Below are 25,869 nucleotides of genomic sequence, written 5' to 3'. Positions count from 1 at the left end.
ACACAAAAATAAACTCAAAACAGATGAAAGACCTAAACATATGACAGGAAGCCATCAAAATCCTAGAGGAGAAAACAGGCAACAACCTCTTTGACCTCAGCCACAGCAACTTCTTAGTAGACAGTCTCCAGAGGCAAGGGAAACAAAAGCAAAAATGAACTATTGAGACCTCATTAAGATAAAAAGCCTCTGCACAGTGAAGGAAACAATCAGCAAAACTGACCATAAGAGGCTCTTAAATACAGAGAACAAACTGAGGGTTGCTGGAAGGGTGTTGGGTGGGGAAAGGGCTAAAGGGGTAAAGCGCATTAAGGAGAACACTTGTTGGCATGTGCACTAGATGTTATATGTAAGTGATGAATCACTAAATTCTATTCTTGAAATTATTATATGTTAATGTAATATAATATAAAGGGCTAAAGGGGTAAGGCGCATTAAGGAGAACACTTGTTGGGATGAGCACTAGATGCTATATGTAAGTGATGAATCACTAAATTCTATTCTTGAAATTATCATATGTTAACTAACAGATTTAAATTTTAAAAAATTAGTTTACATGTTTATTTTGGGAGGCATTAAAGGATTTGCTAAGGCAGCTTATGGACAGGCTAAAAGCTCTTGTCTAAAAGCTTGAAATCACTAGAAAACAACCTAAGACAAAAGTTTGTTACAGAGGGGATGCAATCCCAAGGAAGTCAGAGTGAGAGAAAAAAGGAAGGAAATCATGCAAAGGGAGAGCACAAATGTAAAAGGGTTTGCAATCAAGCTGGCTACAGCACTGGTCAGTCTCTCAGGATATGTCCACAGTCTGAAAATACTGAGCCTTGGAAGAAACTATGGGGTTTAACAATATAGGGAGGAAGAACAATGAATCTGCTGGCATCTTCCTGCCTCCTGCCTCTCCCTGGTTAAAGTCCCTCTCAATAGCTGCTAACTCCCACACACTTCAGGTCTGTGCTACCTGGCCCTAGCCAGAGAGTCCCAAGGCCAGTTACAGCAACCACTTAAGTGTGGTGATTTCTGCTGGTCAGCTGGCCGCTATCTGGAGGCTCCTCAGTTTGTGGCAGTAGTAACATCAGCAGCAGATACCCGCAGGAATAGCATGAATCTTTTCTAGGGTTTCTCCAATCTGGAAACAATTCAGGTGTCTCCAGCCCTGACGTGAGGAATGACAGTAAAGGTGAAGCCAAACATATCTGTGGTGGAGCGGAAAATGGGGCCAAGGTCCCCATCAGATACTAAGAGACTCAAAGGAGAAAAACATGTCTCTAATTATTTTTCATTCCACTTCTCCCTTTTTCTGGTTTAAATGTTTTACATTCCATTTTCATTATTTTATTAGTAAACCTAAAGATTTTAACATGCATATGTAAAAAAAAAATCTACATTAAGTCAACCTTTACCATTTTTCCTAAAAGATATAAGAATCTTTTAATTCTCCTTCTCAAACTAGATGCTATTATTACTGTGTATTTGGGTTTTATTTGGGCTTACCTTTTTTAACTGCACAAATTATTATCATTGTCTTCTACAGTCAATGGCAGATTCTTCCCATATATTTCCCCTCATCTTTGTTCTTCATTTTTTCTTGTATGTTTTATCATCCATCTACAATGGCTTTCCTTCTTCCTGAAGCACATCCTTCAGAATCATTGGTAACAAACTTATACTGTCTCTCTCTTTGTCTAAAAACCATGTCCATTTCACTTTTGCTCTTCAAAGATATTTTGGTGAATATGTTTCTGGATTTGCAGTCATCTTTTCTTAGGACATTGAAAATAGCATTCCTCTGAATGCTAGTTTCCATTGTTACTCTCAAAGGTCAATCTTCAGGTGGTTGTCTTTTGAAGGTAAAATGTCCACTTGACTGCTATTAAGATCTTCTCTTTATTTTCAGTGTTCTACAACTTGACTATAATGGTCTACACTGGCTTAGTTCTGCTTACACAAATTCAGAGAGTTCTTCTGCTCTCATCATCAAAGTTGAAGACAGATGGTTTTCCTTTCAGTCCCTTGGAGAGGACAATTTCTTCCTAGTTTACCTTACATGGAGGGTATACCATTTTGGAATCTCAGCTTTATGTAAGTTAACCTCCTAGTAGATGCTCTTTTGGGGAGGCTCAGTCTTCTATTCTTACATTTTCAGGAAGTAATGAAAAGCAACATGCAAATTTTTCAGGTTAAGCAAATGCTCTCAAGTGAAAAGCTAGCTTCAATGCTTAGTTGATCTCCTAGGTTCCCATTATCTCTTAGATTTTGGTCACTGAGTATTTAGAGATCATTGACTGTGTTTTTCTTTAATATTATATCTTACATTTCTTAGTTGTTTTCAGTGGGAGGCTTCGTTAGGAGATCTAGTTTGTCATTCTGCAAGAACCGAAGTCTTAGTTACTTCTATATCCTTCACATCTCCACACCTTCACATCCAGTGCCTTTCACGTGTAGTATGTGCTCACTAAATGCAGCTAACTTGATTTGAAACATGACATTATAATAAAGAATGAATTGCTAAAACTGAAAATCAGGTCAGTTTTTCATTAAATTATAGCTTTTGTCAAGATTCTCAACATAGCATTTTAAAATACCTCTTAGTTCAAATATAGCTTTATGTTTTATTACTGTTTGGTGTAGATGTAGATTTTATTTTAAAAATCTTAGATTGGTTAAACTTTTTTTAAAATATGTAATATATAAGACATCACAACCCAAGTCTCATATATATATATACATATATATAATACTATATATTATATATATGTACATATGTGTATATATATGTATATGTATATGTGTGTGTGTGTGTGTGTGTGTGTATATATATATATATATATATATATATATATAATACTAAGACTTCCTACATTGAAGCAGAATTAACTTCAAGCTTAAATTGTCAAAAATAAACCAACTCTTGGTAATTTTTCATCTAAGCAGGAAAGGAAGTGAATTTAACAAATACTTGCAAAAGTCATTGAAGCTTTACATCTATATATGGTAGCCTTCGTCCATGGAAAGAAACTGAAGCTGATAGTTTCATTTATTAATTTATTTTGGTGCAACTAACTTGAAAAGAAAAAAAAGAAAACAATTCTGCCTATTTTCATTTCTGTTCATTATTCCTTAGAGCCATAAGCCCTAATTATGATTGTCTGAGGAATTAGATTTTCCTCTCAACACAAATATTGAAATAATAATATTGTCCATGTATTACAAGTGCTATGAAAGCTAATGATAAGGTTCTCCCAGATATCTGAAAGCAATGTTACAAATTCACAAAAGAACACAATGGTAACAACAAATATGTTAAAACATGGTTGATGACAGATTAAAATACACTTGAGAATACACCCACATCAAGATCCTGGTTTACTGAGTACCTGTTACGGAATGGGCGTGGTGCTAGCAGCTGCACACACCAGTGAGAACTTGCGCTATTCTCAAGAAGCTGTCTAATGGAGGATTCTGGTAACATCAGGAGACCTCAAAACAGAGTCAAGTGCACATTCGTGAAAACCTGAGTTCAGAGCACAGCTCTCTGCCACTTACCTAGGACAATTTAGGTTAACTTCTCTTTGTCTTGGTTTCATCTTTAAAATGGGGATAACAGTGCCCAACTAATGTGACTGCAGGGTTAAATTAAGATCATGCACACCAGAGATAGTCACACTGTGTTCCTCAGAGCCCTAGGATTTCATAAACGTATTTATACAGAAATTTTGATTTATGCAATGTGATTAACACAGTCCTTAGCACATACTAGGTATTCCAAAATGTTTTTATTACTAACAAAATAAATAAAAAGTGCACCTAATTCAGGGAGTTCTGGAAGGCTTTCTAAGAAAGTTGATTCCTGAGTGAAAATCTGATGAAAAAGCAAGCAGGGCAAGAGGTAGAGAAAAGTGGTATCTGTAGGGTGTGTAAAAGGCCTGGAGGCCTAAAAGGAAGAAGGAAGCAGAATAAAAGCAATTCAGTAAAGAAAGGAGTCTTTCTCACCTTTTCTACCACCAAAGGCTAACTTAGATGGCAAAGGTATTACTGACAGCAAAGAGAATTCCATGGAAGGATACAGCCCTCAGCCAGAAAGTTGATGAAGCCACTCTACCAAGCTAGGTCATTCTTAGTATGTTAATGCCTTCCTATTTAGAGTAGAATTCTTTGCTCTTTTTCCACCAAGACCAGGACATAACAAAGGCTGTGTTGACAAAAACAAAAACAACAACAAAAAAACAATGGCACAATCCATCACTGTGCTAACAGGTGGGTGCAGCTGGACCAAAAGAGAACTACACTAATTTCCTTAATCATCCTAAAATATGAGCTTTTTAATCATTCAAAGCTGTGAGCCTTTTGGCCCAGAATAAAGGCCAGTGCTGATCTACAGAAATTCATTGTATAAATGCACATTTAGTTGCAGCCATCATTATAGGTTTTGCTTTTAAAAGCTTATTTTAGCATTGCTTCTGCATTCCAAATTCAAGCACTGTAGCTAACCTAATTTGGGCTTTGAGCATCAGCATGAAGACATCTGTACTTCTTACTAAACCATTATCATTAGTCCTACTTAGATGAAAAGCTACTTTACTTGGAACACTGCCTGTAGTTCATTGCCCTTGATGTAAGAACAGGAAGATTCTTCTCCACTTCAAACTCCTAGAATATCAGTTTGCATTCAGATTCCTAATCAAATCACCTTCCCTATCATAAGTATGTAAAATATTTATAGCCTACCTACTAATGAGGATAATTTACGATTAAAATGCTCTCTTCAAAATGGTACCCAAATTCAACATTTCTCTTCCATTTTTTTACAATACTAAAAATTCTATATTCAAAACTGATGTAACAGCCAAAATAAGAATACTGTCAAAAGAACACAAAAAGAGTGAAAATAAAAATATTCCTTATAACACATGATTCCATAAACCTTCAGGTCATTATTATATTTATTATAAAAATAATAAAATAACCTTACAAAATGATCTCTTTGGTTGTGATTTCTTACATTAAAAAATATAGCAAGCTTCAATAATGGAGGTTTCACCACAATTCGAAAACACACAGCATGTTTTCTCCTAAATACATATTCATACCAATGACTAGTACAACTGGATTCACAATTCTCATAAAAGTTTTTGAAATCTATTTCAACAGGGAGTGCCCTCAAAGGAAGATATAAATTAAAAAAAAAAATAATAAGGAAGATATAAATTAGTCTTCAAACTGGGATATGTATGCCCTAGGGATATATAACAACTTTCTAAGGGATAAGGAAGCTTGGACAGTTTTAAAGGAAATCGATTTTCAGGGGCACTTGGGAGGCTCAGTCTGTTAAGCAGTTAAGCGTCTGACTCTTGATTTCAGCTCAGGTCATGATCTCACAATTGTCAGGTTGAACCCTGCCTCAGGCTCTGTGCTGACAGTGTGTAGAGCCCGCTTAGCACTCTCTCTCCCTTTCTCTGCCCACCCACCCCCCTAACTAGTGCACTCACTCTCTCAAAATAAAAAAATAAACATAGAAGAAGAAGAAGAAGAAGAAGAAGGAGGAGGAGGAGGAGGAGGAGAACAGGGAAGAAGGAAGAAGGAAAAAGGAAGAAGGAAGAAGGAAGAAGGAAGAAGAAGAAGAATCAATGTCAGATCATCAACTTTCTAAAGCAGAACACCAGGGCATCTCTTTTCACAACGACCCTTCACCAACCTCATAACTGAGGAGCATGCTTCCCACCCATCCAGAATCTTATTACTGCAAATTGTGCCAGGGTGTAAAAACTTCCAAAGCACCAAAGGCAGTTAAACACATGGGTACCCTGGCTGATAAAGTAAATGAGTTAAACAACTAGGCGATGTAGCCTTTTGTAATTGAGATGGTTTGTAATCCTTTGCCTTCAACAATATCAAAAGCAGACCGAAGAGTGCTCGCCTAACAGATCATTAAAATAATGCTTGATTAAAAATATCTGTGTGATCTGGGGTCATAACTCAAGAGTTTAAAGAGCTTAGTGAAATTACTGTAACACAATTTCCACCATTTCCATCATCTTATCTCTATGAACAAAGGCATTTACATTTATAAAAATAAAAACATCAAACAAAAACCAGACGTAACTGTTGCTAAACCCTGTCTTCTCAAGCTGTAAGTAATATTTATCTAGGGAAATCTGAAATAATTTTTTGAAACAGTCTCATCATCTAATTAAGAAAAGAATTTTTGATGAATGTTGACTCATTACTTTTAATATTTATAAAAATGTACATTTAAATACATTTCATCATTTTTGTACTAATAGTAACAAGTTACTTCCAAAGAACTTTTCAAAATCTTTTAGAACTGCATTGTCTAACACCATCCCCGTTTGCCACATGTGACTATAACCCCTTAGAAGGTGGTAGCTAGTCCAAACTGAAATGTGCTTTAAAATATCCACTTTAAAGACATTCTAAGAAAATTAGAATGCAAAATACTTCATTAATAACTTTTATTTTGATTACATGCTGAAATAATATTTTGGATGTACTGGGCTACAATGTACTACTAAAAGTAATCTCAACTGTGTTTTTCTACCTTTTTTAAATGAGTACCTAAAAATGTAAAATTTTATGTACACTTCATATTATATTTCTACTGGACAGAACTTATAACCAATGATACAAAAAATGGTTTTAAATGTGTATATTTTTGTTGCTTAAAAGTATGACAAGGTATCAATACAAGATTCTTAAGTATGAAAGTAACAATAAAAAATATTTGTTATTGGCTTATCAGGATTCATGTTATCTGACAGATTTGTGTTTATAAAATGCTGCAGTTGTGTTCAAAATTATCTGCTAGTATTTAGCTAGAAAAAAAAAATGCTATTACATTGATTCCCTCAGCTAAAACTTCCATTCTTCTACATACTGTCCTGATTTTCAGGCTTCCAAAGTCTGCAAACTCAATCTTACATTTCTCCCCATGTACTTTAAGTATTTTGTAATACATGGCTATTTCAGAGTTGTCAATTACTGAAAGAAAAGCACACTACCTGGATAAGCGCACTGCAACAGAGCTATTGATTTGCCTCCAGGAGCTGCACACAGATCCAGAACCTTCTCCCCATCTCTTAACTCCAGAGCCAATACTGGGAGAAGAGAGGCGGCATTCAGGAGATAGTATTTTTTTAGATTTCCAATTTGGTGTCTTTCTGAAGGCATTCTGTCTGGAGTTCTACTAAGGTAACACTTCATTGATTTGGGATAGTAGGGTAAAGATCCTTGAAGGAGTGTGTGATAGCCCTTTAAACGTAAATCTTTTTCCAGTTCAAAAGAATAATTGAATCGGTTAAGAAGGACAGCATATTGCCAGCATGATGGTGTTATTAGTATATCCCTAGAAATAGAAAAACAAATAAACATTAGTATTACAGACACCAATATAATTTTGTAAGTAATTGAGTGAATGGGGTCTTAGTCTACACTTACCTGTGTTTTTTTTCAGAGTCAGGGTTATTACCATCAACTTTGCCCTTTTGCGTCAGACTATATGGCTCAGTCTACTGGTGTTATGACATCCTGCCTTTATTTAAAACTTTGGCATTTTATTCATCATAGGTTTTCTTTCTTTTGCATCAATTGTGCCCATTAAGGAATCATTTATTTTGATTATTGGGTTTTAGGGGCCCCTTAATATCTGCATCAGAAAGGAATGCCTCCTATGCCTCAGCCTAGTCCCTTCCTGCAGAACATCTTGCCAAAAACACGTCTGTTTTTACATACCTCTGAACACATCAAAATAGATGTCAGTCTATCACTCTGCACAAGGAAGGGTTTTTCATAAAGACAAAATTTAAAACCTGAGACTGCTAATATTGGAAGGAAAAATACTATCATTAAAGAGTGTTTAAAGGAGTGAGTGTTAAAGTCTTCCTCTCATGAAATCAAAGTATGGAAAACTAACTATAGTCAACTCTATCGTAACAGAGTTAATGAGGCGCTCAATGGCTCAGATGATACAAAACCAAGGATGATTTAAAAATCATGCCACCCACCCCCGCCCCCTACACACACCTCCACCAGCAGATTTTACCTTCCTAATTTCTTATTCAGTCTAATATCTAGATCTCTTAACAGTAACAAGCTCACATCAACTGACAGATGATACAGCAGGAAATATTTAATTTATTTACAAGCTGACCTTTCTAGCTGAGTTATTTGGGAGCCTCATTAACCATGGTCAATTAAATAAATTCCAGCTGCTACTCACCCTGGGGTTGCCTATGTGAGAAATGGCTGGATTGAAATGTAACACCTGCGACTGGAATTGTGCCACGTGAATTTCAACTGGGGACTAATATGTGAAACTGCTTTCTCCTTCACTGCCTCTTACTATGATGGTGCATCATCATAGGACCCAGTACCTGTTTTAGGAATTCTGGAGGATGACAGCCTCTTTTTTTCTTTTTTTTTTTAACATTTTATTTTTTGAGAGAGAGAGAGAGAGTGTGTGTGTGTGTGTGTGAGTGGGGAGGTGCAGAGAGAGGGAGACACAGAATCTGAAGCAGGCACCAGGCTCTGAGCAGAGCCTGACGCGGGGCTCGAACCCACGAACCGCGAGATCATGACCTGAGCTGAAGTCGGACACTTAACCGACTGAGCCACCCAGGCGCCCAGCCTCTTTTTTTAAGAACATGCTTTGCAAACTTTAGCATGCATCCAGTGTCTATAAAAGACTGCTGAGCCCTACCCAAGGGCTTTCTGATTCAGTGGGTCGGAGATGCGACCTGAGAATTTGCATTTCTAGCAAGCTCTCAAGTGAGAATGATGTTGCCAATCTTCGAGGCCATACTTTGGGAACCAATGCATTAAAATGGACCCAAAAGGGAAATCTGTGAACGTCACTGCTGTAACTCTTACTTCAGTACATCCTAATCTTACCCTCCAAACTGGATGAAAATCTACTCACAATTTTGAATCACAGTAACAGAGAAATAAGGGTCAGAAACATAATTCATACAGATTGGAGTGGCTTGGCTGACATGTGTCCATCTCTTTAGCTAACAAAGGTAGGTCACTTTCAACTGGTTAATATCTGACAGAGCAAATCTCTATTCTCTTTTTTTTCTTAAGAATTTCCAAAGTGATTTTAGAATGTTTATTCTTTCAGATGAACTTCAGAAATCAGTGTGTCAGTTAATAATTTATAAAATATCTGCGAACATAGAAACTTTGGGATTATATTAAATGTACTAAATTTGGGAAGAATTAACACACTTATTGCAGTTAGTCTCCACACTGAACTATATGTTTATGCATTTATTCACATTTTCTTTTAGATCCCTTAGTATAAAGGTTATTAATCTTGCATATTTCTTTTCAACCTTATTGTACATAAAAGGACAGTTAGTTTAGGAATGCTAGTTATTTTCATATATTATACAGTATGTTAAATCTTGAAGGATAAGGAGGAATTAGTTACAGGACAAAATGAGAAAGAAGTTCAAGGGCAAAGGCAATAGCACATGCACAGGCACATTCCCATTTGGGGAATTAAAAGTAGTCTAGGGGCGCCTGGGTATATTAGCTGGTTGAGTGTCCAACTTCAGCTCAGGTGGAGATCTCACAGTGTGTAAGTTCGAGGCCCGCATCAGGCTCACTGTTGTCAGCGCAGAATCCGCTTCGGATCCTCTGTCCCTCTCTTTCTCTGCTCCTTCCCCACTCCCACTCTCTCAAAGATGAATAAACATTAAAAAAAAAAAAGTCTAGTGTGGTTTATGGAAGATTGTATGGGTCAAGTATAAGATGATAAAGTTTTAAAATTTTATCCTGTATGTGATGGGCAGTTATTGAAGGACTTTGGGAAGACAGCCTCACTGGATTTAAAAACACACACTTACGGCAGGATGAGGCAGGAAATCTTCAGAAATTGTCCTCATTCTTTAACAACTAGATAAAACAAGAACTTGCTTAAACAAATTTTCTTGGGAATGCAAGCTGGTCAGCCACTCTGGAACAGTATGGAGGTTCCTTCTAAAAACAGAACTACCCTACGACCCAGCAATTGCACTACTAGGCATTTATCCAAGGGATACAGGTGTGCTGTTTCGAAGGGACACATGTACCCTAATGTTTATAGCATCACTATCAACAATAGCCAAATTATGGAAAGAGCCCAAACGTCCATCGATGGATGAATGGATAAAGAAGACATGGTATATATATGTATATATGTGTGTGTGTGTGTGTGTGTGTGTGTGTGTGTATAAACAGATACATACATATATATACACATATACATGTGTATATGTATATATATACATATATACATACATACATACATACATACATACATACATACATACATAGTGGAGTATTACTCAGCAGTCAAAAAGAATGAAATCTTGCCATTTGCAACTACATGGATGGAACTGGAGGGTATTATGCTAAGTGAAATTAGAGCAAGACAAAAATCATATGACTTTACTCATATGAGGACTTTAAGAGAAAACAGATGAACATAATGGAAGGGAAACAAAAATAATATAAAAGCAGGGAGGGGGACAAAACAGAAGAGACTCATAAATATGGAGGACAAACTGAGGGTTACTGGAGGGGTTGTGGGAGAGGGGATGGGCTAAATGGGTAAGGGGCACTAAGGAATCTACTCCTGAAATCAGGTATGCTAACTGATTTGGATGCAAATTTTAAAAAAATAAAAAATAAAACAAGTTTAAAAATAAATAAATATTCTGATTCCTCCTAACATATACCCTGCCCTACTGAACTACTTGAAGTTCCTGGAACATGTTGTCTTTAGCCTTTACTGGTCTCAGGATAAACTGCTCCCTCTGCCTAGAATGACCCTTCCTCTGACCTACAATGACCCACCTGTAGCCTGGTTGACTCCCCTACTCTCTGCTGAGGGGGGTGGTTTAGGATTTCTCTCCCCAGGGAAGCCTTTCTACCCACAACCCAACTAACCTGCTCCACCTCACCCTGATACTAATAATAAAAATACTGATTATATACTTACAACATGCATTTTGCATGCTTACCCCATGTAACTATCACTACCGTGAAGAGGAGCTATGATACCCATTTTAGAACTTAGGTAACTAAAACTTTCAGAAATTCGGCAACTTACCCAAAGCTACATCACTACTAACCAGAAGTACCTGGTTCAAAAATCTGGCTGACATAGTGTGAGATCTGGTACTGTAGCATTAGTGGCATACCACAGGGAGAGACAGAGAATTTGCACCTAACCCTCACTTAGTGTCAGCGCCGTGGCCTGCCATCACTTCTAACACTGGGGAACAGCCTGACGCACACTGCCCTGAGGACCCGATATGTGACCACTCGATGAACGGGCTACTCAGGCTGGTGCTTCCTAGCCCTGAGAAAACAAAACTGCCTATTAATGTAGATCTCAGCTCCCCCTGCACCCAGCTACCAGTGGCGTTCCTCCCTCCGGCATGGGCATATGCGTGCGCACACATACACACACGCGCACACATACACACACGCGCGCACACACACACACACAATTCTCCAGTGCTTGTGATGGCAGGATGATGCCCCTGAGGCTGGCATGCCAATGGCTACTCAAGTCCAAAGCTCTAACTGGATGGGCAAGTAACCCGTCAGACAGTGGAGGGGGTGTACATTAGAGGACTCAAGAAGACATTCTCCACTCTCAAGATTCATGAGGAGTCTGAAGCTGTTCCACTTACTGGTCTTCAATGACAGAAATTCAAGTACATCAGCAGCCAGATGAACTGGGACCCACAAGATGAGTGACCTGCAAATGTTTTGCTCGTACCTCCAACTGACACCATTTTGAAAAAAACTATGTACCCTCTGGCACACTTTAAGTTGACATCAAAATCTTCACCACATGTTTAAGAATGTAATTTCCAGCATACTATAAAAATTGACATTTTAAAATATAAATTATACCACTTTTTAAAATGTATCCAATGGAACCTAAATACCAGAGTGATTTTGAAACCCATCATTGTCCATTTAAAAATTCATGGACTGACTCTTCTTAAACAGGTGAAAATTTTACAGCTCCTTTTTCTATTTACATTCTATTTCCCCATATCACTTTATCCTAATACATTTTCGTGCTTGAAATCTTTTATTGCCTTATTGTACTTCTCTGCTACACACACACACACACAAAGTGTATATATACTAAATTTGTTTTCCTTGTGGCCTAAATCTCTGTTAAAATGGAAACTTGTTAAGAGCTGTCAATACAAAATTGATGAAAATAACCTATTACTGATTTGATAATAATTAAACATAAAAAGAAAAGGTGAGGGGTGCCTGGGTGGCTCAGTTGGTTAAGCATCCGACTCTGGATCTCGATTCAGATCATAGTCTCACGGTATATGAGCCCTGCATAGGGCTCTGGCACTGACAGCATGGGGACTGCTTGGAATTCTCTCTTCCTCTTTCTCTGATGCTACCCCACTCATGCTCTCTCTAAATAAATAAACTTAAAAAAATTTTTTTAAAGAAAGGAAAAGTGATAGGAAATGGATCTCAATGAAATGAGCTTCACCTGCCCCCATACATCCAGAGATGAATATTACCTAGTGCTATACTGAGTCAGGGTTCAAATCAATTTTATTCCTATTTTGTTTTCACAAAGGTTGATAAAAAAACTTCACTTACATAAATGGGTGGGAATTTAATGTTTTCCTATAGCAGTATCTCCCCTTTTGACTTGTATTTCTTCCTGAGTAGTTTTCCCAAATTATTTAATGACCTATCTTCAAAAATACTTTAAATGATCTGTTAATTGACAACTCAATTGGAGCTCCTTACTTTTGTTAAAAGCAAACCTTGGAAACCACATGACCTGTCAAAGATTTGTTAGTCATTAGTCATTTACTTTCTAAACCCTTACAATGACATTCCAACAGCCTCTGGCATGTGGAGGTGTTGACACCCTGGAAAAATGCAATGTGCAAGAGTCAGGATGGTTAAAGTGTGTCTTTTTTTTGTAAAGTGGGAGAAAGACAGTAACAGAAAGGCAGGTTTTGAAAGGAGAGTAAATACTCTCTTAGGCACATAAGGAAACTGGTTTTCTGAAAGAGCATACATGAAAACTGAGAATCTAGAAGTTGATTGCTGTAACTTGCCTGTGCCCAAATATCCCTTGAAAGATTATATAATGTATTATTTTATAATTATTTGATTTATACATTGATATTATTTTCATTCAATTTTTTTGTGAGTTCTTCTTACTGTTCTATTCTCTACTCTACCTTCCTACCTAATGATGAGGATGAAAAATCATTTTATCTAGGTATTGCTAAGCAAAATTAGTATAACCCTGCCAATTACAAAATCAATTAAATTTTTATGGTTAAAAAAATTAAAATCCCTTTTATGGGGAGGCTGGGTGGCTCAGTCAGTTAAGCACCAGATTCTTGATTTCAGCTCAGGCCATGATCTCACGGTTCCTAAGATGAGCCCCATTCAGGCTCTGACAGTGCAGAGCCTGCTTGGGATTCTCTCTCCTACTCTCTGCCCCTCCCACCCCCACCCCACATACACGTATGCTCTCTCTCAAAATAAAGAAATATTTTTAAACATAAAAAAAAAAACCTTTTGTTTTATTACTATTGGTATCCACTAGAAGGTGGTCATTCAATCATTTTAAAAGTCTGGTTTAGAAATGAATGAATTCATGGATTCATTTAAGAGCATCTAAGTATACTTGAGACTTTTATTTTTATTCTTCAGAGATTCTAATGATGAACTGACCACCTACTGTTTCTTGCCATTGTTTTCTTAGTATCTGTCATAGAAGGGTAATCTATGTCCATATTTGTTATCTACAGTACCTCAGATAGGAAGTCCTGAGTGAAGGTTTGTGCTTCTGGTAAAGACCAGCAAAAGGATGAAAATGCTGCATATCTACTCCCTTGTATCAGGAGATGTGTGCACATACTCCCAGGGCTGGGACTCCAGACCCTTCACAGCAGCACATGCGGTAAAGGAAAAGGCATGGATTTTAAAATCACAGGCCTGAATTGGCCATTAAAATTGGTACTTTCTAACTTCCGAATTTTAAAGGGGCTAAAAGTTATTACTTCACAGGAATTTGCACAAATTAAAGTTGAATATTTGTGTAAAGCCAACATAAGGAACAAAATAAGAAATACAGACACTAGTTCATTTCTGTTTTCCCCAACCATCCCACTCTATTCCCTTCACAGATTCTGGTAATGGAATCTGGTTATATAATACCTTTTCCCCCATATGTGAATTATGTGAACTCTGGATTAATGAGAAGAGTGTCTAAATAAAAAAACATATATATTTTACAGACATGCCAGACTTAACTGAGGCTCTTTTGTTTTGCTTTCTACAAAGCACACACAAAATTTCCAAAGTTCATGTAAAGATTTCCAAGTAATCCTCTCCTCATATATATTTGAAGGCAGAATGAATATACATATATATTTCATTCATTCATCCGTATTTTTTATATATATATATACATACATATATATATATATATACACACACACATACATATATACATATATATATATATATAAAATCCATCTTTGTATCCCAATACTTAGCACAATGCCTGGTTTATTAAACACTAAATTGTGAGTAAGTAGATGAATTGCTCAAGTCTCAAGGTATTGGTTCTTCAAGACCCTCCCTTGTTGGGAGACAACTTAATAAATTATGACAATACAATCTTGAAAGAATTATAATAGCTCTATCAACAAAATGCAATGGAAACACAAAGGCAGAACTAATTTTGTCAAGGGTATATGAGACAGCCTGATGGAGGACCGGGTAATAACAGTAATAGTAATAAAAATAATGCAGGGGCGCCTGGGTGGCGCAGTCGGTTAAGCGTCCGACTTCAGCCAGGTCCGATCTCGCGGTCCGTGAGTTCGAGCCCCACGTCAGGCTCTGGGCTGATGGCTCGGAGCCTGGAGCCTGTTTCCGATTCTGTGTCTCCCTCTCTCTCTGCCCCTCCCCTGTTCATGCTCTGTCTCTCTCTGTCCCAAAAATAAATAAAAAACGTTGAAAAAAAATTAAAAAAAAAAAAAATAATGCTATCACGTATTGAGGGTTTACAGTTTGTCAAATAATATTCTAAGCACTGTGTGTGTATATGAAATCATTTTATCTTCCCAAATAATTATTCGAGATAGATCCTATTTTACACATTAGGATAGTGAGGCAGGGATGTTAAGTAACTCACCTAGGTCATATGCTACAAGATGCAGAGGTAGGATTGAAACCCATACTTTAACCACTGTACAGAGGGAAAAAGGAGAGTGTCATTCCTTGCAGAGGGAATAGCATATCCGATCTCAAAGGGATGAAGGAGCCTGTCTACCAGGAGAATGTATTTAGTACAAACAGAATGCTGCAGACAGCAGGGGAGCAGAGGAGGCGTGTACTCCAGGGGTGGCCCAATGGCACACGATGGCAATGAGAAGCAGCACCACACAGAGGGTAAAACTAACTCCCAAGGCTCTTTCAAACATAAGCTGTGTATTACTGGGCAAGTTAAGTAACCTCTATCTGTCTCGGCTTTCCTATCTGTAAAATGTCAATAGTAATAACTACCTCAGAAGGCTGTACAGAGGATTATGTTAGTATTTGAAAAGTGATTAGAATATTGCCTGGAGTATCATGCCATAAAGCAGCTGCTAACAAGCCAACAGATAAATACTAAAGGTAGGAGACTATGGAAAGAAGCTAATGTAATATGCCAAGTAAGAAATGATGAAGGCCTAACTAAACAGTAATAGAGGGGATAAAAATGAAATCCAAATTAAGAAATTTCTCAGGAAGAAGCAAAAGCTGGGCATTTAAATTTTGATGGAGGCAGGGTAGTGGTGTATGGGAGTACATAGTTTGGGAGCCCCCAAGACCCATTAAAGTCAGTCCAGGTAAGAGACACGTGGTGTAGAGCGCAGGAAAGATCAAAGCGAGAAGGTTTCGGTTGTCCTTTCCGGGGGAACCACGGACGAGGACAACTTTTCCCTGCAACAACATGTGTCAATATGTTGTACTGCCAAGTAGGAAGGCTCACCCGAGCCTTGGAGTGTAGATTTTACTGGGGTTCAGTCACACAAACATGATCAATTGGCTAATCGTTAGTCTCCAGCTCCTCTGGAGGTCACAGGTCAGAGGGCGAGCTGATACCATGGCCCACAGCCGCCACCATAAACCACAGTTAGACTTTCCAGTGTGGCCTAGTCCCCTGGGTATACAAAGACACTCTCAGGCGGGACATTCCAAGGGCTTACAGATAACCTCCAAGGAGCTGAGGGCAAATGCCAAACTTATTTTTGATTCAGGTTCATTCTGTACCTTGAAGGTGTGGAGGAGGAGAAGAAACATATTAATGGTGACACCTTCAGTTGAGATAAGATATGCAAGCAACAAATGACAACACAGATTTGGAAGGGAAAAATAACACGCTTTTGAGATTGCCTAGTATGAAACCAAGTGAAGTCACCAGAATATACTGAGGACTACGGAACAAAGTTTGTGGAGGACCGCAAAGCTTGAGATGGCAGCATATTGAGGGAAGTTTAAAGTCCTACCATGAATGGGCTTACCTGAAGGGTAACATGTAGGCAACAAACAGAGCAAAACTTGAACACACTGTAAACAACTTTAAAGGATTCTCAAAGGGTGACTTGTTTAAAAAAAAAAAAAAAAAGCTATTACAAAACAATAAAATTTAAATAAATATTAAATCTTCCCCACTATCTAAATCTGTTAGATAAGAAAGGAAACAAAAAATGTTGAGTAAATTTCTAGGCAGAGGACAAAAATGCACTCACCTTTCCCTGGAAGTAAACAGACTCTGCAAGCATGATACCATGTCTTCCAAATAAAAGTTAAAGAAACCAAAAATATTTGTTTTTATTTCCCCATGCCATCTTCCATGCTCAGAGCATTTTCTAAACTCAGCCTTTATTTTGCCCATGGTAAATTTAGCACATTTATGCAAAACTTAAATTACCATGAAAACCCAATAAAAAGACAGATGAAGCAGAAGGCACAGCTAATTAGATGGATTTGAGGTTCATTGCTCATTTTGTTTAGGGTCAAACAATAATTTATAAATCTGTCTGAGCACATTAAATAGAAAAATAACTCATTACAGGGTAGGAGGAGCCAGACTACTATAGTCTGAAAACAATATACCTTTCAAAATCTTTTTTTTTTTTTTTTAAATCATCCATATATGCCTAATTACACCCCAGGTGTGCAAATAGGGATTAGCAGTGGGAGTTCTTGAACCAGAAAGACTGGACACAAATCCCTGCTCTGGTTTTATCAGGTGGGAAACGGGAAACCTCAGAGCTTTGTTCTAAGGATCACACAGAGTCAATATCATCTGGTACATAATAAACATACAGTAGGTGTATGGTTATTTGGATATAGTACGTTAAGTAACTTTGCACACCAAAAACATAATGAATTTATTGCACTTCACTCTCGTTCTTTCCTCTTTCTCTGTGCCAGAAGACACCCATTTAAAATCTACTTTTGAAATAAAAACCACAATTATCAACGACTTTTTCATATTCTAGCATTTACAAGTTTCTAAAACAGCGTAATCTGTCCTAAAATGGTCTCAGAACAGCCTCAGACTTTACCATCAGTCACTGTGTAATCTGTTTTAAAAAACGCTTAAAGCTATCGTTTGTAAATGAGAAATTGTTACTGAGTTGATCCAACAAGAGATTAAGACAACAATGCAACCAAATTCCATTGTTTACAGCCACAGAACTTCTTCTTTTCCCTGAGCAAAACGTGTTGAGCTTTTGCCCCTGGCTTCAGAACTAGCGGATCTTCTTTCAGGCTAAACTGCCTGGTTCCTTTTGCTGAGATAACTCCTGTGAAGTCCCAAGGCCTGGCTTCTCCTCAGGCCTTTGTTGGCACCCTCAGGCTCTGTTAAATAAGACAAGGTACTCCTGCCTATTTCTATCAGGATATTTGCGGAATTAGTAATTTATAAACTATGAACACCAGACTGCAAGCAAATTAGACACGGAGACTGTCTTGCGCTTTGTACACCACAGAGCACGGGACATACTATATAAGAACTCAATGTAAAGAAGCCATGGAGTAACACTCTGACCAAAGGTAAAACTCACTAAACACACAAATCAAACTTCTATCCATGAAATGTTTGTTTTCCGTAATACATTTAAAGAATCTGGGTGTGTGTGTATGTGTGTGCACGTGTGTTCAAAACATAGCCAGACATGGACACGGGGAAGACATAGGATTATCAAATAAAGTCACTCTAGCTAAGACAGAGCAGTGCTAGCTGTAAATAGGTTGTTTCTTCTGAATTCAGAAGCCAGACAAAAGTTTTCAGATTTTTCTGCTACAGAATTAATTTTGTCAAACTGGTGGGCATTCCTGTTTCAAAGATCAAAACAGTTGCTCAAGCAAGGGCATAACAATTTTTTTCTTACTATCACTACAAAGTTTTCTTTCTCCCCTTTCCATTTTCCTATGATTCCATCTATCTCTTCCTAGTTCTTTCCTTCTCTAGCCCCTGTAGGAAAAACAAAGCCAGGTTTAGATTCTTTCACCCCTTATCCTCACAGCCACCCCCCCCCCCAAAAGGGTTTGTGTTCTATCATAGGCATCAAGAGATATATTACACTAACCTTATTGTATTCCAGGCATCTCCAAGTTCTTTGGAATACTGTTTTTCAAAATGATCCAATACAACTTTGCAAATTTGTTTTGCAAGCTTCCTCTCTGATTTTGTTTTCAGCTATAACAAGAAAACGTTGCTGACACAATCTAATATTACAAATTTATTCAACTTCAAATTAACACAGTTATTTTCTTAAGAACATGTTTTAAAATAATTACTAGTTCTTGCAAGGGAGCAGTACCTCAAATGCAACAAAACTGTATTATGACATGCTATTTATGAAAAAGGAGGGTGTCTTCAAATAATTATTGCTCAAATGGAAAACAAAGGTTAAAGAATTAGTGGCATTAACAGAAGCTGTGTTAAAGGAACAAAATTAACTTAAATAAGCCAATCTAGGTGTTAACATTAGGGGAAACTGGGTGAAAAGCATATGGAAGTCTGTATTATCTTTGCAACTTTTGTAAAGTGTTCTAAAATAAAAGAGCTTATTTCGGGGGGGAAAAAAAAAGTCACTCGATTCCTGTGGAAACTTCCTTGCAATTGGATTTCACTTACTCATCCAAACTTAATCGAGGGCTTGGTACGTAACATCGTTCTAAGCTCTCAGGACAGAACAGTGATAGTCTCAGCCCTTGAGGAGCTTGCATTGTGTTCAAAGCTGAGGGGTGTAGGTCATAAAGTTTGAAGACTGGATTGCAGACAAGTTACTTGGGGTGCAGGGGAGTCTTGGGAGAAAACGACTGAGAACGCTCACGAGAAGGCATCAGAGCATTCAGCATCATTATAGGGCTTTGGACAGTGAAGCCAGAGAAACCAACAGCTCGCGAAGTCCCCCCATCCCGACCCCCACCCTCGCCGAGGCGCCCAGCTGGGTCCCAGCCCTCACCCGGGTCAACATTATCCCGCTGGGAGATGCCAAACAAGAGGTCTAACCATCCAGCATCCAAAACCTCCAGGAAACCAAAAGCACAGCCTCACGCGCGAGCTTCACCCGCATTCGCTTCCAACCCTCACTTTTCCGGTTCAACTTCCCGCGAGATACTGCTTTGCCTGCGTTATAGAAATCTCGCCAAAAAGATCCCGCGAGAGGCACGCGCGAAGTTCCTTCCTCGGGAGGCAGGTAAAGGCCTTACTTACTCCCAGGGGCGTGGCTAGATCCTGGGGCGGAGCCTTGAGAGGCCAGAGCTTCAAGTTGAACCTTTCACATTAAACGGATTGCTGTGTGCTTGCCGCTCAGTTTAAAAAAAAAAAAAAAAAGACGAAAGAAAGAAAAGGAAAAGGTGTCTTTGTTACTGTTAGGATTTGTATAATGATCATTGTTGAAAAATGTTCTCAGGAGCTAAGCTAGTTACTGCATTAATCTACCAAGTTTGATGACCCTCACACTTAGCTCAGATATTCAGAACTCAGGGTAAAAGGGATGGATATGATGAAGAAATTAAGGCACCTATTTCCTCGAGATGGTCAACTGGGATAATCTCTTTTAACAGGGAGGGTTAAATTATTAACTGAAATACGGTAAAGCATTTAGCACAAAGAGGAGGAAACAGTAAATGCCCAAATGTTAGCTGCTGCTATGTATTCTCTTCACTCTCATGATCTTCGAGAGTGTTATCATCACGTTCTGATACCAAATGCCTCAAGACCAAGATGACCCTACACACTAGCCTCCCACCCACTTTTACTAGGGGCAGTGTTACTGGTTCTGAGGAAGGTTTTACACCCAGTTTATTTGCTCTTTTAGTGTTACTATTCAGTTGCTCCCTTGTAACAGCAATCAACAATTCATCAGGAAATCAGGGCTTCATATGGTCCCTGGTATCTAATGAGCATCATCATTTTGAGACCTCTGATGCTCAAAATGTCAGTATAGGCATATATCACAAGTATAAATCCTAGCACAGTGTAAAATGAAAATTTTTATCACCTCTAATGTGATTAGAAGCTTAATATATTTACTTATTTACACATCCCCCCTTTTTAAATCTAATAATGCATATGAATTCATATTCTAAAAATACATTTAGATTTGGTGCAGAAGAAAATTATAGTATTGAGCCAAGTGATTAAATGCAGTTTGTTGTGTAGGGAAAAGTCATTAGTCTACCTTTCAGCCTCTATATTTGAGATTTTATATTTTTTCTGTGCTCATTACAGAATCCTGCATCTAATGAATTAATGTGGTAGTATATTTGCAAAATAGACATTGTCAAGACTTTTAAGGAGGTAGTAGAAATCATATACTTTATTTCTATTAGGGAAAGGGGATGTGTAATGCTTAGAAAGAGGTCATATTGGTTCTATTATATTTTTACTTTTTTAGCATGTTTCTATTTTCTGATATTAAGTAAGCTAATGATTACCGAAGAAAAGGTAAAAACAAAAGCCTATGAGAATGAAAAATGGGCATGATGCCATTAGAGATCATCACTATTGTTATATTGGTGTATTCCTCTAATTTTATGCATTTAAAAAAATTTTTTTAAACGTTTTTTATTTTTGAGACAGAGAGAGACAGAGCATGAGCAGGGGAGGGGCAGAGAGAGAGGGAGACACAGAATCCAAAGCAGGCTCCAGGCTCTGAGCTGTCAGCAGAGCCCAACACGGGGCTGGAACTCACAAACCGCGAGATCATGACATGAGCCAAAGTCGGATGCTTAACCGACTGAGCCACCCAGGCGCCCCTGCATTTTCAAGGTTTATCAAACAATATGTATAATGTATCCTCTGTTTTTATAAGCATTTTCTTATATTAAAAATTCTTCATATACATCATTTCTAAAAGTTGCACAGTATTCCAAGGTATGGACGTTACTACACTAGCTACCCCCTTACTATGGATCAACAGTTTTGTTCATGTTTCTTTGCATGTCTGATAGCCTTATAAATTTTTTTATTATGTCCTTAATTTGAGGTCTTCAAATCTCATTAGTTATTATATTTCTTTTGTAAATATCACCTCATGTCCACTTACCTATAGATGCCTGAGTGCTATTTTTATTTATATTAGAGTGTTAACCATATCACATTTTCAAGTACTTTCCCATTTTTTCTTACAATCCTTTGACTTTAAATGTGGAAATACTTTAAAGTTTTATGCAATTGATTTTGTAATTGATTCCATTGCTTTTTGGCTTGGAAATTTCTTCTCACAGAGGCAAGCTATTATTTGTTTCTTCCTCTCTTTTTTTTTTTCTTTACAGTTTAATATTTAACCCATTACTCTATCTAGAATCAACATTAATGTATCATGAGAATGTTAGTGGACTTCCCCTATCTCACACCAAATAGCTACTGAAGAATAAACAAAGCTCCACACTGAATTTTAAAAATAGAAACTGTTAGCAGACTTGTTTTAAATCACTGCAGATATAACAAATTGAGCTGACACAAATACCAGCAATTATATATTTTATTATTATTAGTAAAGAATAAAGCAACTTAATAAGGACCTACACTGGGCAGGAAAGGAATTTTTACATATCTAAGCAATTTTATCACAAAGCCATTTGATATAAGAACTGTTTCAGTGGGCATCTGGGTGGTCCAGTCGATTGAGCGGCTGATTTCGGCTCAGGTCATGATTTCACAGCTCCTGACTTTGAGCCCCACATCGAGCTCAGAGCCTGGAGCCTGCTTTGGATTCTGTGTCTCACTCTCTCTGCCCTCCCCGCTCAGGCTCTGTCTCTCTCTGTCTCTCTCTCAAAAACAAATAAAGATTTTAAAAAAGTGTTTCAGCATAGGTATACTTTATAGGCCTCTGTATGTTTTATGAATTTTCATATTTACATAAAACATTTCTCAAAACCCTCATGTTTGTAGAGAGGTTTGTGTGTCAAAAAGGTAAAGACAGGCTTTCCAGTAAAATGATCTAATACCAAAAGACCATTAGCTCCTTACAATGAATGGCAGAAAAACAAAACAGAGAAATTCACAATCAAAGCAAGAGAACAAAGCATAGTTAGAGGCAATCTTGAAATTTCACCTCAGGAGAGTAGCTAATTAGCAGAGACTCTCATTTTATTATTTTGGTCCCCAAAGTGGTATGTACAAACAATCCACTGGGACTGGGAAGTAAATATAACTTGTATTTTTATTTAACTTTATAAAAACTTAAAAAAAATTAGGGAGAGGTACATGTACAAAGTACAGCCAAACATGTATATAACTGTTAGGAGCTGAAACTTATCCCTTCAAAATTCGTATGTTGAAGCCCTAAGCCCCAGTATCTCAGAATGTGACTATTTAGAAATACTCTTTCCAGAGGTGAGTAAGTTAAGAGGCCTTTAGGGTGGGTCCTAATATAATCTGACTGGTATCTTTATAAAAAGAGGAAATTTAAACAGGCTGAGATGCTAAGAATAAACACACACAGTATAGAGACCATGTGAAGAAACAGGGAAAAGGAGGCCATCTATAAGCCAAGGAGTTACGTTTCAGAAGAAACCAATCCTGCCAACAAGGTTCCAGACTGATCTTGGACTTTCAGACTTCAGAACTGTGAGAAAATTAATTTCTGTTGTTTGATCCACCAAGCCTTCGATACATGTTATGGCAGATCTACCAAATACAATAACTTAAACATTTACTGGAAAAGAGGTGTCATAAAAATATGGAGACCACTTACTCATTTACCTAGATCATAAATTCTGTTTCCTCATCAGCACACAGAAAGAATTTACAACTCAGGCTCTAAACAAGCAAATAATTACATTCCTATTTTTCCTTCAATTATAAACAGCTTTCCTTCATGAAAGGAAATTCATTTCTGGGCCACCTGGGTGGTTTACATGGTTGAGTGACCAACTCTTGATTTTGGATCAGGTCCTGATCTCACGGTGGTTCTGAGATCAAGTCTCTCGTCCTCTAGCTCTGAGCTGACAGCGAGGAGCCTGCTTGGGATTCTCTCTCCCTCTCTCTGCCTCTCCCTCGTGTGCACATGCACTCTCTCTCTCAAAAATAAACATTTAAAAAATTAAGTAAAAATAAAGGCAATTCATTTCTGATTTCCTATCTCCCCTCTCCCCCTGCAAAAGGCTTCCATTAGTGTGTCCACAAAGCCAATGCATTATTGTTATTTTGATAATTTATAATCATACTTTAAAGTAAGTCTTGAAATATCTGAATCTGTTTTTTGGATCAGATGGAATATTTTCTTGATAAATAGTAGTAGCAGAATCTCACTTGCAAAGTCTACTCCACATAGAGAAAACTTAAGTATTTAAAGCCAAGGATAATAAAGTTTATAAGCAACAGCTTTATTTATATAAGCAGTTTCATTTTTGATAAGCTTTTGACACCTAGAAGTATTAGATTAGTGCAGAACAGGAGAAAGTGAATAATATGAAAGACATAGCACATAGAACTAAGTATCAAATAAAATAAAATATTGTCCTAGTAAAAGAATACTTAGTAAGAGATCAGCTGCAAATATAATGGCACATTCTATGTTTCTGGGCTATTCAAAATAAATTTTATATATTAAGTCTTTCATTTGACACTTAAAAGACGATTTAATTTTAAGCTTGCAGAAAACATGGCACTTAATTTTTACAAAATTGTAAGTTTGATTCTCCCATGATAAAAGTAAGCAAAATTTTAAAAATTAGTCTGAAAAATTGAGGAAAACACACAACCAATAACTCTAAAAAAATTCATTATTAATGTTTTGGAACATTTTTTTCTAGTGCTGCTATCATAGTGTCATAGTTAGAATCACTTATGATATTGGATATATGTTATGTATGCCTTTTGCATAAAGAATTATGCAATAAGTAATTATTTTTGAAATAAGTAAAAATAGTATCTTTGGATCAGTAGCAGCTTTAACAAAATACAGACATTGGATCATCTAGAATCATAAAGTGATATGATGTTATTTTTAACTGCCTTTAAAATGACAATATTCTTTTCTACAAACATAAAAACTTGTGTGCAGAAAAAAGGTTCCATATAAATATCATTATTTTAATCTATTGACTTAAAATTTCTTCCAAAAGTCATATTCGAAAAATCCTTTTCTATTTTATTACCAAAAAGAAATCATTTAAATTTATCAAATGAAAAGCAAAGCAGGATACTGATATAAATTATTTTTATTGTGTGAAAATGTCATAATTCATGATGATTATGAATAAAAATACAGCATATAACAAAATAGGCATTTACTTGTTAAAAGCAACATGGATTTACAAAACTTCTTTTAAAATATTTTTAGAATGCTTTAAGAATACAAATTACTTTTTTGAGAGAGAGATATAAAACATTTATTTCACTTTATCATATATTTAATTTCAAAATCATTTTTATTCATTTCTAATAAATGAACTCAGTAATTACTGTACACTACAGTAATCACTGGTAGGAAACAAAAAAATTTAACCTTTATTTTTTTCTCAAACTAGATGAAAATTTAAAAGATGGCAAAAGTAAAAGTTCAGTTTTTTTTTTAAAAATGACTAAATGTAAATGTTACAAAAAGGAGCCAAAAAGATGTACAAACAAGTTTTTCTCTAAAATCCAATTCAAAATTTACATTCTGCCTTCTTGTGTTGCTTTTCCTTACATTTCAGCCATTTATCAAATTTAGGTTGTTATAAAATATGACTAAAATATGATGCTCCAAAGTTAAACTTTTAAAGTAAATAACCATATTAAACTGCCTTAGACCTACTTAATCTTATTATTGTTAGATACTAGTATATGTCTGTTGTCAGTACAAGTTACCCAACTTACCAATTTTAACAAGGTGATAAGGATTCATATTGTATTTTCACCTTGATATAAACGTACACTTTCAATTAAATGCAACATTATGAATCTATTACTCAAAGTATATTTCTAAAAGCTTGTCTAAATGCCAGACAAGTAGAGAATTCTACAGATGCCATTTTTTACTGCAAGAAAAGTGCTATTATTTTAAATTGAGAAATTATTTTGGAATTATTTAGTAATTTTAAGCCAACATTTTTATTCTTATTGATTAGTTCCCAAGCACTTCCTGGTTATAAAACACAAGTCTCTGTACTTACAGTGGCTTTTTCAGTCTTTCTGCCTTTATTTCCAAGGCACAAAACAATTAGAATAACCTAAAAGAGTGATTGAAGCTTCTGATAGAATGAGGGGGGGGACAAGGAGCATCCTGGTCTGAAAAGGTCTATCTTATAAAAGAGGTGTTCATTAGGAATTTTAATAATATCTCACAT

The 25,869-nt window shown here is 36.7% G+C and overlaps 1 protein-coding gene across 3 annotated transcripts in view; it reads right to left on the bottom strand.

The window, feature by feature from the left end:
• NSUN3 (NOP2/Sun RNA methyltransferase 3) overlaps window positions 1-19,791 on the bottom strand; it is a 59,668-nt gene extending 39,877 nt beyond the window's left edge. The window contains exons 1-3 of one of the 3 annotated variants that reach the window (XM_015543734.2): window positions 19,551-19,791; window positions 18,669-18,778; window positions 7,020-7,363 (exon numbers count right to left, since the gene is read on the bottom strand). In XM_015543734.2, coding sequence (XP_015399220.1) covers window positions 7,020-7,363; window positions 18,669-18,778; window positions 19,551-19,562 — 466 coding nt within the window. In that variant the 5' untranslated portion in view covers window positions 19,563-19,791. Of the gene's footprint in view, window positions 1-7,019; window positions 7,364-13,832; window positions 13,963-18,668; window positions 18,779-19,550 lie in introns of those variants that run through there. The other 2 variants (XM_042999103.1, XM_042999104.1) reach the window with 2 other exon arrangements.
• Between the last annotated feature and the right edge of the window lie 6,078 nt (window positions 19,792-25,869).

The sequence above is a fragment of the Panthera tigris genome, chromosome C2 (genome assembly GCF_018350195.1).
Source record: "Panthera tigris isolate Pti1 chromosome C2, P.tigris_Pti1_mat1.1, whole genome shotgun sequence".
Classification (NCBI taxonomy): Eukaryota; Metazoa; Chordata; class Mammalia; order Carnivora; family Felidae; genus Panthera; species Panthera tigris.
This window is presented reverse-complemented; position numbering and strand designations above follow the sequence as displayed.